We start from the raw sequence: 16,370 nt of genomic DNA on the forward strand, positions 1-16,370 counted from the left end.
TTGCCATATATTTATTAAAAAGAAATAGATCCAGGAAACGGGGAAAACACCTGAAATAATTATTTCTCTGAATATGTTAAGGAGATCTTATTGCTTTGCAATTTTTTATTTACATCATAATGAAGAGATCGACCTTCTCTTATATTCTTGGTTTGATTTTTAAAGATATCCTAAATTGCAATAAACAAATTGATGGAAAGGATCATTATTGAACGTTTTAAACGCTATGTTACATACGCAAATAATGCATTTCACATGGTAACGCTTTCGTGCAAATTTGTCAAATTACCCTTTAGCCCTTATAAACATTTAAACAAAACACAATTCGGTTTCCTTATTTTAAAAAATACCCATGTAGAATATAGCCTTAATACATCAAGTTTAAAGAAATATTATTGATCATTGTCAATCGAGATAAAATTTAAATATGCTTAGATTATTATAAATTTTACTGATTTTCACATGGCTCCATCTCCATAATAGACATCAATTTATCCTCAAAATTCTAAACAATAGCATTAAAACTAGTGTTGTTAAACGGCTCGTTTTTAGCAGATAAACGGCTAACTCAATATTTTATCCAGAAAAATATTACGCAAGCCTGAAAATTTTGCTCAGGCCGTTTTGAAAAATCGGCTCAAAACGAGCCGTTTAACAACATTAATGAAAACTATCTGTAATTGATCTGTCTATTATAGTAGGTTCCATCAATCATATATGTTCAAGCCATTTGTATAATGTTTTTAATTCTCGATTCTGATGGTTTGCCTGGCTTAATTTTATTAAGCTGGTCTTCATAATTCTTCAATTTTTACCTTAAACTTTCTGAGCTAGTGTGATAATTAGGAATTTTATATTTAAGCTTTTTTAAATGGAATAATTTAATATTCCTTTATATTTATATCTTGATCCAATAGTAGCTAGATGCTCAAATATAATAAACTTTTTTGAAGATATGGATAGATATGATTCCAAATCATTTCGTTAGGCTTAAAACTATTAAAATTTTTTAGTCATAGCTTTATCTTGTGGCCTATAAATATAAAGATATCAATTAATATAAATTGTTCATACATTTTCGTACTACTATCCATTTTTGAATTCAAAAAAAGTAAAAAAGCAAACTAGATTTCATTTTTATAAATGTTTATAAGCACAAAACGGAAATGTGATTGCATGATACCATTTGAAATGCAGCAAAACGCAAACGCTCAAATTGTTTCCACTATAAATTAAAAAGTTGTACTTTTTTCACAATATATATTTTTTAAAAAAATCATTTTAACACTTAGGAATGGATATCTTCCTTGGAGATCGACTCTGATAGCATTGAATTTAATGCAATTGAAATAGAACACAAAGCATCGATCACTGATATCTATCAAAATTACCCAGCCCTATTGCGGGAGTTTGTTGAAGATAAATGCCAGTAACAACTGAAAAAAAAATTATTTATGTTTTTTAAAAGAAATTATATAACGGATGATTATTATTACAATATTACTATCAGGTATTAGTTAGATAATTGCTTTATTATTAGTCAGCTAAAAAACTGAAACTGTTAAGCCTAAAAAAAATTAAAACTTCGGATTTTTTTAAAAATATAGCTCGAATTTGAAGAAAGCAGTAATATATTAATTCGCTCCTCAATACTTATAGTTTTTTTCATCACGCACATGTAGTTAAGTGAAATTACTCAGTTTTTAACCATTTCTCAACTATACTACCAGGGGGAATAAAAATAAATAATTTAAAATAAACCCTCACAGTTATAAATTTATAAAATACAGCATATTTTGTTTACTACCTTGTGAATGTAGGGCAAACCCTCATCGAATTGCGGTGGAGATTACAAAAATACAGCATATTTTGTAAAATCGCCGCGAAATCGTGCTAATTATGAATTAGGGGTTTTTAAAATCATTATCTTGTTTAAGATATAAATATCCGCCATACTATCTAACCCAGGTTACTTAAATATTTATTTTATATTTAATAATCGTTTTCCTTTTTTTCGTTTGTTTAAATGCATAAATTCTCCTTTCATCTTGCTTTCTCCATTTTTTATAAAATTGCTTTATTATTCACCCAGAACCTACCTTAATCAAAAAGGCGTTCCCGATCATTCTGAAGTTCTAGATGAGTTATTGGTTCAACCCGATTCTGTACCTACGATTTGCAAGCAAACGGAGAAATCGGTCGAAACATTTTTCAATAAAATCAAATTGGAATTTTTGAAATCGTTTCAATCTATGATAGAGGTTTGTTTGTTGTTTTTTTTAGAAAATTTAAACATTTTATCTACTATCTAAGAATATCAGATTGAAAGGAGTTTAAAAGCAGAACTATCAACCGGGACAATTTAGAAACTTGTGATCTCCTCTCCCGAAAATTTAAAGGAAACCAGGAACTCATTTTTTTAAATTTCCTGAAACTTTATTTGTATATTATTCAAAATTTCGTATAATTCTTTTGGGAGGGTTTATTTGCTGTTATAAATAACCGAATTTGTGACTGGATCCAGAATCTGGAACCCTCAACGACGTCAAATAGACTTGACTTTTTTTTAAAAAAAACTGAAAACATGCTTCTAAGTTAAAATGACTTTTCTAAAAGATTTAAAGATAATTTATAAAGATATCCAGAGTTTATAAACTAACAAAATCAATAGCCGAATCTTGAAATGTAATTATTAAAATGATCTCAACGGATTGTAAATAGTTTTAAATCAATAAAATTTTACTATTAAAGAAGAATTTTGGGAGTTAGGTAATTAGATTTTTTTTAAATTAATGATTTTGTTAAAATAAATATTCTTGATGATTTCGGGAATTTCCTCCTTTATATAACTAATTATAATTTTTTTCTATAGATGATATAAGAATAATCATTAAGTATTTAAAAGGTACTTCAACACCAGAATTTTGAAAAACACCAAAAGTTGAAAGATGAAGATACACAAAAATTAGCCATGGCAAGGGAAGCATTAAAAGGTAATTTTTTAACAAAATATATGCAAAAATCTTTATAGCAAATGAGCCAATTATTTTTAAAACACTATTTTAAAAAATTATATTTCTTTTCTTTATTTTCCTCCTATTCTCAAAAAATATTTTTATTTTAACTATTTGACCAGAAACTGGGAATTGATCAAGGCCTAAATTTTGCGTTAATAATTTCTTCAACGTACTTCTTGATCTGTGTTCCGTGATAATACATCGGTACACGAAAGGAATAATGAAGAACTAAAGCCATATACTAATTTTCAGATATAAATAAAATTCTTCATTAGGGAAAAGAAGTTAACAAGTTTAATTAATATTTAGGATTGAAGATCTCGAAGGAAAGCTTAAGAAAGGAGAATGAGATATGAGAGGAAGAGTTTCATATTTTCTAATTTGATGATAAGCCAGTATCAGACACCAGGTCATCAATCATTTTAGGGACCATGATAGTTAGTTAATTAAGAGGACTTGCCAGATTACCATATTCAAGATAAAGTCATTTTCCCCTTGATTTTATTGATAATTTTATATATCTTAGTGCGGAAGAGAGTCGGCTCTAATGGATCACTTTGCTGGAAACCTTTTGAATTGACTGAAAAAAATAAGGGTAGCATGGTAGGCAGCCTAAGAGCCTCCTTTGATTCTAAATTTACGTTGGGGTTTTAGGAGTAAATTGAGGGTTATACTGATTTTACTATTTATGTTGGGGGAATCCAGTAGCCCCTCCACTTTCTGAGCGATGGAAGCAGAATACCCCCCTGAAAAGTACCCCCCTTTTCAAAAAAAATAAAAATTAACCCCTCCTTTAGAAAAAAGGTTTATTATTTTATGACACCCATAAATTTCAAAAATAATTTTTACTGCATCAATTTTGAATATATAATATAAATAAAATGTAAAAAATATATTAAATATTATTTTTAAATAAAAGAATTTATAATTTTATTAATATTTGATTGTTTAAATAATTGCACAGTGCAATTATTAATTAAGCATTTGTATTTTTTTTGGTTAATATTATTTTTGGGCATATTTTGAAATTGGAAAAATAATTTTATGACAAGAAATCTCGGATAACAACCTAATTTGTTAAACATCGGCCAAAATTTATTAAAATGTAATAATAAGACCCCCCCCCCTCCCACCCCCACTTATTATTTAATTTAATATGTATTAATGGAATCAGGTCGAGTCCGATATCATAAAATAAAATTTTTTTTAAATTTTAGAAGCAGTTGCTTCGGATCCCCACCCCGTTGTGGGTCACAGGGGTATAAATAAGGGTGCTTAAAGAGGTATAAAAATTGGACACTTGAAAATATATATGCTCATAATTCGAAAAAAATGTCTTAATTTTAAAGAAAAATTTGATGACGTAAATTTTTTTAAGATTTAAAGAGCGGTATTTATATATTTGGCAATACCATAACTTTTAATAGTTTAATAAAAAATGGCAATTTAGGGGAGGTGGTAGCTTAACCACAGCTCCTCCATCTTAAATAATTAAAATGATCAAGTTAGACGTTTCTGAATTATTTTTTTAGTCCCAAACAAAATAGAAAGGAACCAAGGAGGTCACTCTCGTAGATACCTTTTATTAAAGGTATTAATTTTTTTTTAAAAAAATCTTTACAATAGAGAAAAAAATGAAATATTTTTTTGTGAAGAATTTTTAACAATTATTTTTCAATTTCATAAAAATATTTTGATAAATTTTAATTGAAAAAAAAATTAGCAATAACGAAAATTAACTCAAGTTTTACATCTTCATATGATAAAAACCTTAAGAAATAAAGGTAGATCATCTTATATACAATCATTTTCCTTATGCTCTTTTATATTTTTTCACATAAGAAATGGTTTCAACTGTCAATTTTTTTTATAAAACTGAGAATATAAGGTGACTGATTTCCTAGGTCTTTTAGAAGTGATAAAAGTGAATGCTTAATAGAATAGGTAGTGTTGTTAAACTCAATATTACATCCAGAAAAATATTGCCTAAGCCTAAAGATTTTGTTCATAGAAGGAACAATGGTCTAGACATATATTATCGAAATTTCGAAGCACAGGCAATATTTTTTCTGGATTGAGTTAGCCGTTTTTAAAAATCCGCTAAAAACGAGTCATTAATTTTTCTCATTATTAATTTGATTGGATCTATATATAAAAATAAATATAATAATTTTACTTCATGGTTTGAGAAGATTACTAATTGCCAATTTATATTACATTATGTACAATTATCCGAACAAGTTGGGCATCATCAATAAAATGTAATAAGCAAATACATATATGCAAGAAAGCTCTGAAAGCAGCTGTTAAAGAAGTTGGATATTTGTCCGAGGGAAATTACCAATAATTAAATGATATATTGGATAAAAATTTTAACATTTTAAATTATTCATAAACATTTAACTATCTTATTGACCTTGGCTAACGTAAAAAAGATGCTTAATTTAGAAAACACACATGTCCATGATTTTATAATTTACCAACCTAAAGAAAAAATATTAAAGATACGTTTGAAAAAGAAAACAATCCAAATACATGTGCTTACACTGCGGATCCCCAATATAAGGGGAGTATCTCACTTGAGTTTGATGAAGCATATGACATAATATAAAAATTAGTCGTTTTATAAAGTGATGATCATCAAAATATTTTAAATGATATCATAAATTTCAGAAGTAAAAGCGGCGATATATTTAATAGCCAAAATATGTGGAAACCAGTAACTTACATAAAAAATAATCAGATTTCGGGCTCAAGTTGTTGGAATGGGCTTTGTTCACCTTGAATAAGAGAGGCGTCTAAGAAATTGAAGATCTCGACAACCAGAAGATTGGTAGGAGTATATCATGACCTAAGATTGATTAAAAAAATTTAAAGAGAATGATAAGATTGAATATAAATTAGAACAAGGTTCTGCCATAGAGAGCGAAACATTCATTATAGAAGTTAGAAAAATGTAATTTAATATACTTTTTTTTTTACTAAAATAGAATTAATAATGTCTTAAAAACATTTATATGCATTTGATCATATTGACCGATATGTGACCGGTCAAATGCACAACCCTGGTATCCAAGTTAATAAATAAATTTTTTTTATAAAATATTTAAGCCAAAAAAAACGTCAAAAAGGCAGAATCCCTAAAACATGAGAACGAATTTAACGATCGTAAAAAGATTTTGGAAATTCGTATTGAAGAGGCTAAGATGGAAAATGAACGAATTGCCAAAAATATTCAGATGAAAGAAGAGTATGTTAATAATAATACACACAGTTATAACTAAGGAGATGGTACTAGTTATATTCACAAAAAAATGTATAATAGGTTACGGTCGATATTTTATTTTTAAAGTTGGAATAAACCATTTGCTTTATACTTCATATATCGTCGGCTGAGTTATAATGTTCTTTCTCTTTTTTTAAATATTATATTTTTAAATTTATTGATATTACAAAAGCCAAAATGCTTATAAGCACTAGGTTTCCATCCTTCAAAAGTCAGAATAATCTATTGGATTCATATTCCTTTTCCTATAATGATCTTCACTATTAATTAATTTTTTAAAATTTGTTTTATTGATATTTTTTTTAATCGCCCTATATTAAATAACAACCTCCTGTGTAAATGTAGTGATTTCTCATATTAATTTGGCTCTTTAGCCATCTAACAATTTCAGATGTTCTAAAAATGATTATCTCAACAAAATAGGTACAAATGAAACCAAAAGTTTTGGATTAAATTTTTTGTCTAAGCTAATAATCCATTTTTTTTTCTCCCTCCCCTCGCAAAATAAAATATATAGCAGGATAGTCGAATTACTGACCCGGCGTCTATCTTTACACAAAGAAAGAGCTAAGTTATATAATAGCTTGATGGATAACGTCCTAGATACAATGACTGTATTAGATGATGGTATATCAATGGATGAAGAATTTGATGAAAAGGATGATGTCGAAAATGGACAATTGACACCAAATGAACGAATCAAGATTTATAAAAAGTTATTAAATTTTTTTCATTTTTATTTTCTTATGATTAATTTACAGCTTATATATGTTTAAATATAGAGCCAAATAATACCACTATTATATGCCATCATTACTCTATTACTTATATTAACTCTCCTCTAAAATCCCCTTGACAATAAATTCACTCTATCTCATTTTACGATATATTACATACTCATTTCATAATTAAACTTTTTCCTGAAGAAAAAAATAGTAAAGGCAACATACCCAAATTGCGATTCCCCGTTTTCACAAGCACTTCTGTCATATATTATTAGTAACGTTTGATTAATAATAGTATAATATCCATAATATTTCTTCTTACCAAATCTCAAATAATTAACAGAGTATCAGTATCACATCCGACTAAATACCTTTTTCATCCCTACCACAAATTACCAAAGTATTAAATTGCCCCATATTGTATTATATCCTTTGTCTTATTACGTCCAACTTAAATTTTAACATTAAAAAATAAACTCTGGTAACAAAAAGCTACTATTATTTTCTCAACTCACACCAAATCAATACCCAACTTATTCAATCCTCTAACCTTATATTTTCCTGCCCATCTTTATAGCCTCAGCATTTATATATTACGCTTGTGATTTCTCATTCTTCTTATACCCTATTTTACCTTTATGTCTTCCCAAAAATTTGTATTAACTCGTTAGCATTGGTAAAGTAATGCTCCTCCAATCAACTACCTAACACCCTATATAAAATATACCCAGTATAACGCTTTAATACTCGTTGTCTTTTTATTTATTTACATATAAATTTAAAAGTATATATACACTGAACAAACACATTAATATTTTTCCAACAGTATTGAATCACCTTTTTAGGCTGTCCCCTCTCTTAATAAACATTCATCACTTTATTTTCTAACCATCTATACACGAAATCTAGAAGTCTATGCAATATTTATTGAGACCATTGATCCCCTTACAATAACTAGGCTATTACTTTTCCCTATAAGTCAATATGCCAACGATTAAGAATTTTATAATATAACATAAAATGATAAAAGTAGAAATTAAATAAACTAAATTAAAATTAAATGTTTTAAATCAATATTGGTACTACAACACATAAAAATATAAATTTAGTATATAATTTATAAACTTTATATTGCTTTATTCAACAAAATTTGATTTTTTATATAATTCACAATATGCTAATATTTAAATAATTAATTTGAATATTTATCTTATCATCTTAATATACTGTCAAAATATATTTTCTTAATGTTTAAAAAAAATTAATAATCATAAATTTAATAATACTGTTATTTACTTTTAATATATTTTCTCATTATTTGATGCTTAAAATATAAATTTATAAACATAGGTTAGTCACAAATGACCATAATAAGAGTAAAAAAAAATTGTTATACCACTTTTTGGAAGCCGATTCCATCAATATTGAATTGATATCGGTCGATAACTGATCCTATATCAGATCTTATTTTGTATTCTGTAAACAACTAATCGTTTTTATTTTTAATGCGTACATCTAGTGTTATATCGTTCCATTTGAGTCGATTTAAAAAAGGGCTAACTCACTATTCTATCCAGAAAAATATTACGCAAGCCAGCAGATTTTAATCATAGAGGGCACAAAGGTTTAGACATCTATTACCGAATCAACTATGGCAATATTTTTTGGCTAAAATATTGAGTTAGCCATTTTTAAAATAGGCTCAAGTGAAGCGATTTTGCATCAGCAATACATTTACTCATCTCATATTATAATAGTAATACATCTATGATTTAACTATACCTTAACCTAAGTCATTTAAATATATTATAATGTTATAGTTTATATTCATGAATCTTAAAGTACACTTATTTACATGATAACATTAATTTATTTACATAAGTGACAAATAAATATATTATGAAATTTGGAAATAATTTATAAATATTAAGACACCATTTTATCGGCTCGGAATATTTTATAATAGTGACCGATAACCGATATTTTAAAATTTTCCGATCTGATAAAAAACATCGGTACATACCTAGTTATAAGGAACTTATATTATGTTTTACCTTTATTTATTTTTATGTTAATGTTAAAATAATTTTTTACTTTCTTTTCTTCTTTCTTTAAAATTTTTAATATTATCCTTAAATGCTAAAATTAAGGCAATTCATGTGGGAAGTCAAAAATTGCCCGTGTACAATTGACGAAAATATAGAGGTGTATTTTAATGATAAGACCTATCTATTGACTATATCTCTTAAGTCCGATTCCAGCTATAATATAAATTCTAAGAATATTATGCAATCTCAAATTCCTATAAAGGATATTACTTGGCAAAAAATTCCTTCTGATGGTAATTTCTATTAATTTATTACATAAATTTTTTTTAAAAATAAGTTTTTAAACTTTTATAATTCTGTATCTTAAAATATTTTTTTTGCAGAGGTGCACTTGCATCAACTTTTAAGCCTGAAATATTTATTTTTCTAAAAGACACAAAAGAAAAATTAATATAAGTGCGTTGTTTGCCAATCACATTTTCTTATGATTCAGGCCTTGTCTCGATTCCATCTTGTTCTAACTTCTTTTTCTTTTCTGATAAAATATTTATGCCTTAGGGATTATAAATAAAAAATTAGATTATACATGTTATTTTTAATACATACTCATTTAGGACTATTAAAAAAATGCATGCCAACCACATTTAAATTACATCTAGCGAGCACCCTATTGTTATGAAAAACGACTGAGTCGATTTTTAGAAACGGCTAACTCAATATTTTAGCCCGAAAACGATTGCTTAAACCTAGGGCCCAAACCTTTGTGATTTCCTTTCTTTCTTTCAGGCTTGCATAATATTTTTCTGGGTAGAATGCCACTTGATAAAATTATTTGATATCAGTGAAACAGTGCGCCCCTGTATTTTACATATGAACATATTTAAAATTTCATTACCATTGTCATTGAATCATTTTAAAAAAAAATTATATCTTAATTAGACAAACTTATGGCGTTCAATCTTAATATTTTTGATTAGAAGATTTTTCTTTAATTTTTTATTTTTATAGATCAACTCACAGTACTCGAAAAATTTATAGACAAATATGGAAAACTCTCATTTTCAGCACTAAACCTCGCAACTCGTTTTCCCGATACAAGTTTCATTCCTAGCGTAAATATAGATATTTATATGAATTTATTCTGTATTTTAAGTTTTTATTGCCCCCCCCCCCCGTAAATTTTTAGAATTATAAATATATAAAAACATTTACAAAATTTAATTATTTATAAAATATTTAAATTGTCGTCAACAGTTCAAATACCCTTGATAAAAACTTAAAAAATATTTAGTTATTAGATTATAATTTCAAAGAATCGCGCTAAAAATAAATAAATTCTAAAAGATATTAACTATTTTATATCTATATTTATATAGTATATAAAATTTAATTATTTATACTTTATATATCTATTATAATAATTTAATAAGTTAAAATAAATTAATATACTTATAGTTTTATTACATAAAGTAATATATATTGCAATCAAGTGAATTTGAGGATTTTGAAAATGATATACTTTTTGGACACATTTTACATCTGGCAAGGATAGAATTAGTTCTGTAAAATATTTTATAATTGGACCATGTTACTGTTAATTCATCTGATTCTGAATTTGATGATGAATAACAATATCCATGCTTATGATAATCTGTAAAATAAATATTCAGATTAATAACTATACTATTGGAGAGAAATAGTGACCGGTCAAGTAAAATATAAATAATATTATTCAAATTCATAACTATTATAGGACAGAAATAGTGACGGATTAAAAAAAAATCAGTGATAAAAAAAACTGCCAATTAAAATATAACTTTTTTTAAAAAAAAATCGGATTAAAATTTTTTTAAAATAATTGCCTTAGCACTTTCATAAAAAATGATCTAAATCTCTACCAAAACCATACATTAAAAATTCCCCATATATTATTTTCCGATTTACATCATATATTTTTTTTTCTCCTAAGATATTATCGGGTACGCAAGTTCTTGCCTCTAAATTAAAACATCTTCAAAAAGAATTACAGTTTTGCTCTTCCAAAAAATGTACCCTTTATATTCTTCCTCAAGTATCAAATGATGCAATAAATACATCCACTAATGAAAAAGAAGTGGACCAACAATCCATAAAGTTTATTCACTATATATTTAAGTGTTTTTTTTGGGTCATTTCGAACGTTCTGACTGGATATTAAAAAATTGCTAATACATTTCTACCTGATTGCTTAGTTTGTTAAGAAATGCCAATTTTGTTTGAAAGGGATATAAGATGCACATTTCATTTATTTTTTCAACTTAATTGCTTAGATTTGAAGTGGGCGTGTTTATCTTTCAGCCATTTTCTCGTTACAAAATTCAAATCGAGCTTTTATCAAATTCCTACCTTGAAGACAAGCTTACATTTCACCTTAAGAGACTATATGGACAAGATCAGTAAAATTTTATATTTCACATAATAAATAATATTTTACTCAAAAAAATTAAATTGCATATTCTTTTTTTCCACACAAATATTGATTAATTTACTTTACATTTATATATATAATTTTCATATAAACCTTCAGTGATATACTGAGGCATAGCAACCAGAGTTGTTATATCTAGATTATAGATATAAAAATTGTTAGAAACATTTTTAAAAGTATTTGTATCTATTTATAGATACATTTCTTTCCGATTCAAGACACTTTTTATCTTACACAAATATATATTATAATTATTTAAAGATTACTATTATATATGATACTGATGAAAAAACAATCAACCCAGCATCAGTAAGTTTTTTAAACTTGATTGCAGATGGCTTAAAATGTTAAAAAATTTATAGAAAAGAAGAAACTAATGAGCGATAATCTACTTTCAAGGTTTCCAGATGTAATCGCACAAAAATTTGGATTTAATATTATATTTATCGGCACTCCAAGGAAGATATGGATAAAGATTTAAATTTAACATCCAACAAACTGAATGATTATTTTTAAAATGAGTAGCGATTTTATTTAGACAAAGGATTATTCATTAAGTTATAAAGTATACCTTTCGATGCACCAGTTGAAAGACTTAAAATGTGTTGAAACTATGAGCCCTTAGTTAGGGTAATATTTTATAATCATTTTAATAATGAATATAAAATGTTTTCAATTTTGGCATCATGTATACATTAAATGATTATTATAAAAATGTATATTACTTGGGAAAATTATAGATATATCTTAATACATTTTAGGCTATATAACTTTATCTAGAAACATCTGAAAAGTAACTCTGATAGCAACACCGCAGAGATTTTAAAATTATTTCTAAAAAAATCACGATATTTTGACTAGCTTTTTTTAAAGTTTCCTATTTGCATTTTTATCGAACTATGTTAAAACTATTAAAAAGAAATTTGTAGGAATTTTTTTAAAAAAAATTGTTTATTATTTGTAAACAAGTTTTTATCGGATATTTATTTTTATAGTAAAAATATGAATTATTTAAGATAATTTTGCTTTTTATTTTCCATATTTTATGCAAAAATACTTATAAAATTTTTATTTTAGTATAAAATGTTTAAAATTTATATTTATAATATTTAAAGTAACATAATAGCAAAGCTTTATAGAAATTTGAACGAGACAACCGTTTTAAAATACGGATAAGATATGTCCCTTTCAATTACTCGCGTTTTTTCTACATCCTTGACTAATCATATTTTCGAATATATTTTTTAGGGAGGAGTATATAAGAAGACATCTTGAATCAATATCACCTGAAAAAGGATATCTAGAAAAATGTCTCAATATTTTTACAGATATAGCATAGATATAGAATTGTGATTATTTATATATTTGTGTAAAAATTTATAAATATGTATATTATCTAGAAATAAATATAACATCAATTTTTTTTAAAAAAACACATAAGAAACGAACAAATTTAGGATTTTATTATTTCTACTAAACTAAGAATACTATAATCAATTATATATTTATTTTAAGTAGAGCAAGTTAAAGGATGCATGAAAAATCTCGTGCCATCTTGTCAGGGAATGATTTTCTACAATATTCGATTTGGAAGAGGAAAATACTCAATCTCATTTAATGTCTGTTTGTATATTAAATGATATTACACTCACTCATGGCAAAATCTAATATTTTTGAAATTTTATAAAATAAATATTAAAAAACGTAAAATAATTATACCAAAATGTATCTAGATATCTATATATAAATACATTTTATAAAAACACATTTTTGTATCTAGATACTTTAACAATTCTGCCAAACACAATTACCAATTTTATAAAAATGAAACATAAACTAAAAACATATTTTATTTATAAAAACAATATTATAAGATTTTTTTAGTCTCCATTTCCATAAAAAAATATTTCATTATTAATTGCATTTTAATGTCAAAAACAAATTTGTTTAAAAAATATATAAACCTTTAAAAAAGGAATAATAATAAATTCCTAGACTTATACTAAGTGAATTTTTGTCTTAAAAAATGAATAAAATTTTTAAACCTTAGTCAAGCAATAAACTTCGAAAACATATGTAAGGCAACTCTGTTCATAACATAATTTTGGCTTAATTCTATTTTAAAATTTGGCTTATCATAATACAAAATTTGCATTACTTTAAAGCGAAATGGAAGATAGCTAGTACACAGTGGGATATGATAATTTCCGTTACCTATGCCAAAAATCCTTTATAGAACATCAGATAATTTGTTATGCAGATTATAATAATATGAGTAGATTTTAATAATTTTTATATTCCTTATATTCTAAGCTATCAAATATAAGTTATTGGATTTATTTTTTATGCTTACTTATTAGGGCTGTGCCGATATTAAATAATCCGCCCCGATATTTCGCGTTTTCTAAAAAATATCGGATCGGGCCGATACCTGTAAAACGATCCGATCTTTTTACTTTTCTTATTTTATATATATTTATTTTACATTAATAATATTTTCTAAATAATTTTTTTTAAACAATACAAATGCGCAACACCCCTTAAATTTTATTTATTTTTTAAAATAGATTTATAGTATTTTAAAAGTTTTTTTTATAAAAATAAAAGGAACACCCAAAGTTTTATTTATTTTAAATCTTTTTAAATAATAACGCCAATTTTATTATTTATACTTTAAATAAAATAATTTTTTAAAATTATGTTATCTGGATTATGAAAATATTTTACAAAATGCGTTATCTGCGGAATTCTAATTTCACGGGGAGGAATAATGAAAAATTCATTTAATACTACCAATATCCGTAAACTTTTTTTAATTATTGTAGAAATAAAATTAAATTAATAGCATAATTCGAATTTTGCATAAAAAATATTCATTTCTTAATTATATTTGGTTCAAAGGGGGGTGGGGAAAAATCAAAATAAATATCGGATCGGATTAGTGAAAAATATTGGATCGGCACGGCCCTATTACTTACCTAGAAGTCAAGCAATAACGATATATATAATAAACATCTACTTAGGATTAAGTAACTATGAGTAAAAAGTTATAATGTTTTTTCTGATAAGACCCGTCAATAAGTAATTCTGAGTTAATAATGAATATTCAATATAATAATGAAATTATTTTAAATGTGTTACCTTGAGAATTTATTTAGTGTCGTTAAACGGCTCGACCAATTTGGGCCGTTTTTTAAAAACCGCTAACAGCGCAATAGTTTTATCATCTATTAGCGAAATCTCGAAGCTTGGGCAATATTTATCTGGCTATAATAATGAGTCAGCCTTTTTACACTAGTTTGGGCCTCTATATTTACTTCCAATATTTATTGCCTTGTGACTTTATCTCTAAGTCATTTGATAACTCGACACTTTATCACGTTATTTTATTGACTTATTTATTTTTTTTTAAATTATATTTTTCATTTTTATCTCTAAATTTTTTATTAAATTTTAAAAAAAATTAAAAATAGCAATATAAAAAACTATTTTGAAAATTAAGAATGCTAATATGGTGTAATAATTAAAAAGATATCAATACAAAATTTCTTTATTTTAAATTTATTTATTATAAAATATAATAACTGAATATTAACCTAATAAATTTATGTATATACTTTTCAAAAGTAAATAACAATCAATGTAACTATTAGATTAATATTATGTTAGGTGAAAGAAATAATATAACAAGTCCGTAAGGTAAAATATAATTTAATATAATTCAAATATATCAACAAAGAAAAATATGATATAAAATGTATTAAATATAAAAATATTATAGAGGCATAAATCCGCGAATGGATATGCAATTGTATCTTTCCCTAAAGTTTTAGGAAAAGCTATTTCCATGCTAAAGTTACCTATAGTATAAGTACAAAATGTAAAATTCGAAGTTTTGACTGACATAATTAACAAAATATGTTGATTTGATTAAGCTGAATACACAAGGATGATAAACGTAAATATATAAATTTTATAGATATAATTCAAATTTTAAGAGGTAAAGTGGAAGATATTGGTAGATTTTAAACAGGCACCGATTAAAATAAAGTGTTTGGTGACTAAAAGAAGTCTAAGTCTTTTATCGGCCTTTGCATATCTTCCAGATGATGATCTGGAAATGTAATTGAAGTCTTGGCAAAATATTTGTAGAAATTAATGGCTACTTTTTATTTCCTATTGAGAAGACCTACTGTACTATAGTAATTATTATATTTTCTGTTATAAATTTTAGAGCAACTAAATAATTTTGCAGCTCCCCTATGATGTATAGTTGTGAAATAAACAATTATACGTTAAATGGTGTCACCAGAGCAACAAATTGTGCCGAAGGCTGGCAATATGAGATTTAACTTCTATGACAATGTTTCACCTGACGTTTTTGAAATTTTAAAAGGGGGTCATAAACATATGCACAAATATAAGGTCCTGTATCTTCAAATCGTAATTCCTAAACAGCGTTATCTCTCAGAGAAATATGAAGATAATAAAAAACGAGTTCAATGATGTGTTTTAAAATATAGAATTTCGATATTTTTATTTATATGTTGATTTATGATTACTTTTTAATAAAGAGTAGATTAAATTCTTTATTGATTATGTTGTAAAATAGTTGATAATTAATTAGTAAGAAATATTAGTTTTTTTTAGATATGGAAGTTTAACGAAAAAGTCCAACAATCAGATATTGCCAAAATGTAATTTTCAAATATATTAAATTCAGTTTAAGTGTATCATGATAAAGTGTCGCATTATAAAATGATTGAATAATTAAGTGTAGATGTGATAACGTGTCACGTGGTAAAGTGTCTCCAAACCAATATTTAT

General features: G+C 25.7%; 1 protein-coding gene across 1 annotated transcript in view; it reads left to right on the forward strand.

The window, feature by feature from the left end:
- The window catches only part of LOC135924089 (uncharacterized), a 29,849-nt gene extending 16,967 nt beyond the window's left edge, over window positions 1-12,882 (forward strand). The window contains exons 6-15 of the mRNA XM_065459137.1: window positions 1,293-1,429; window positions 2,093-2,261; window positions 2,906-2,993; window positions 6,129-6,267; window positions 6,821-7,018; window positions 9,179-9,369; window positions 10,085-10,188; window positions 11,046-11,209; window positions 11,386-11,511; window positions 12,792-12,882. Coding sequence (XP_065315209.1) covers window positions 1,293-1,429; window positions 2,093-2,261; window positions 2,906-2,993; window positions 6,129-6,267; window positions 6,821-7,018; window positions 9,179-9,369; window positions 10,085-10,188; window positions 11,046-11,209; window positions 11,386-11,511; window positions 12,792-12,882 — 1,407 coding nt within the window. The remainder of the gene's footprint in view (window positions 1-1,292; window positions 1,430-2,092; window positions 2,262-2,905; window positions 2,994-6,128; window positions 6,268-6,820; window positions 7,019-9,178; window positions 9,370-10,084; window positions 10,189-11,045; window positions 11,210-11,385; window positions 11,512-12,791) is intronic.
- Window positions 12,883-16,370: the final 3,488 nt, after the last annotated feature.

The sequence above is a fragment of the Gordionus sp. m RMFG-2023 genome, chromosome 2, assembly GCF_954871325.1.
Source record: "Gordionus sp. m RMFG-2023 chromosome 2, tfGorSpeb1-WG-v2, whole genome shotgun sequence".
Lineage (NCBI taxonomy): Eukaryota > Metazoa > Nematomorpha > Gordioida > Chordodea > Parachordodidae > Gordionus > Gordionus sp. m RMFG-2023.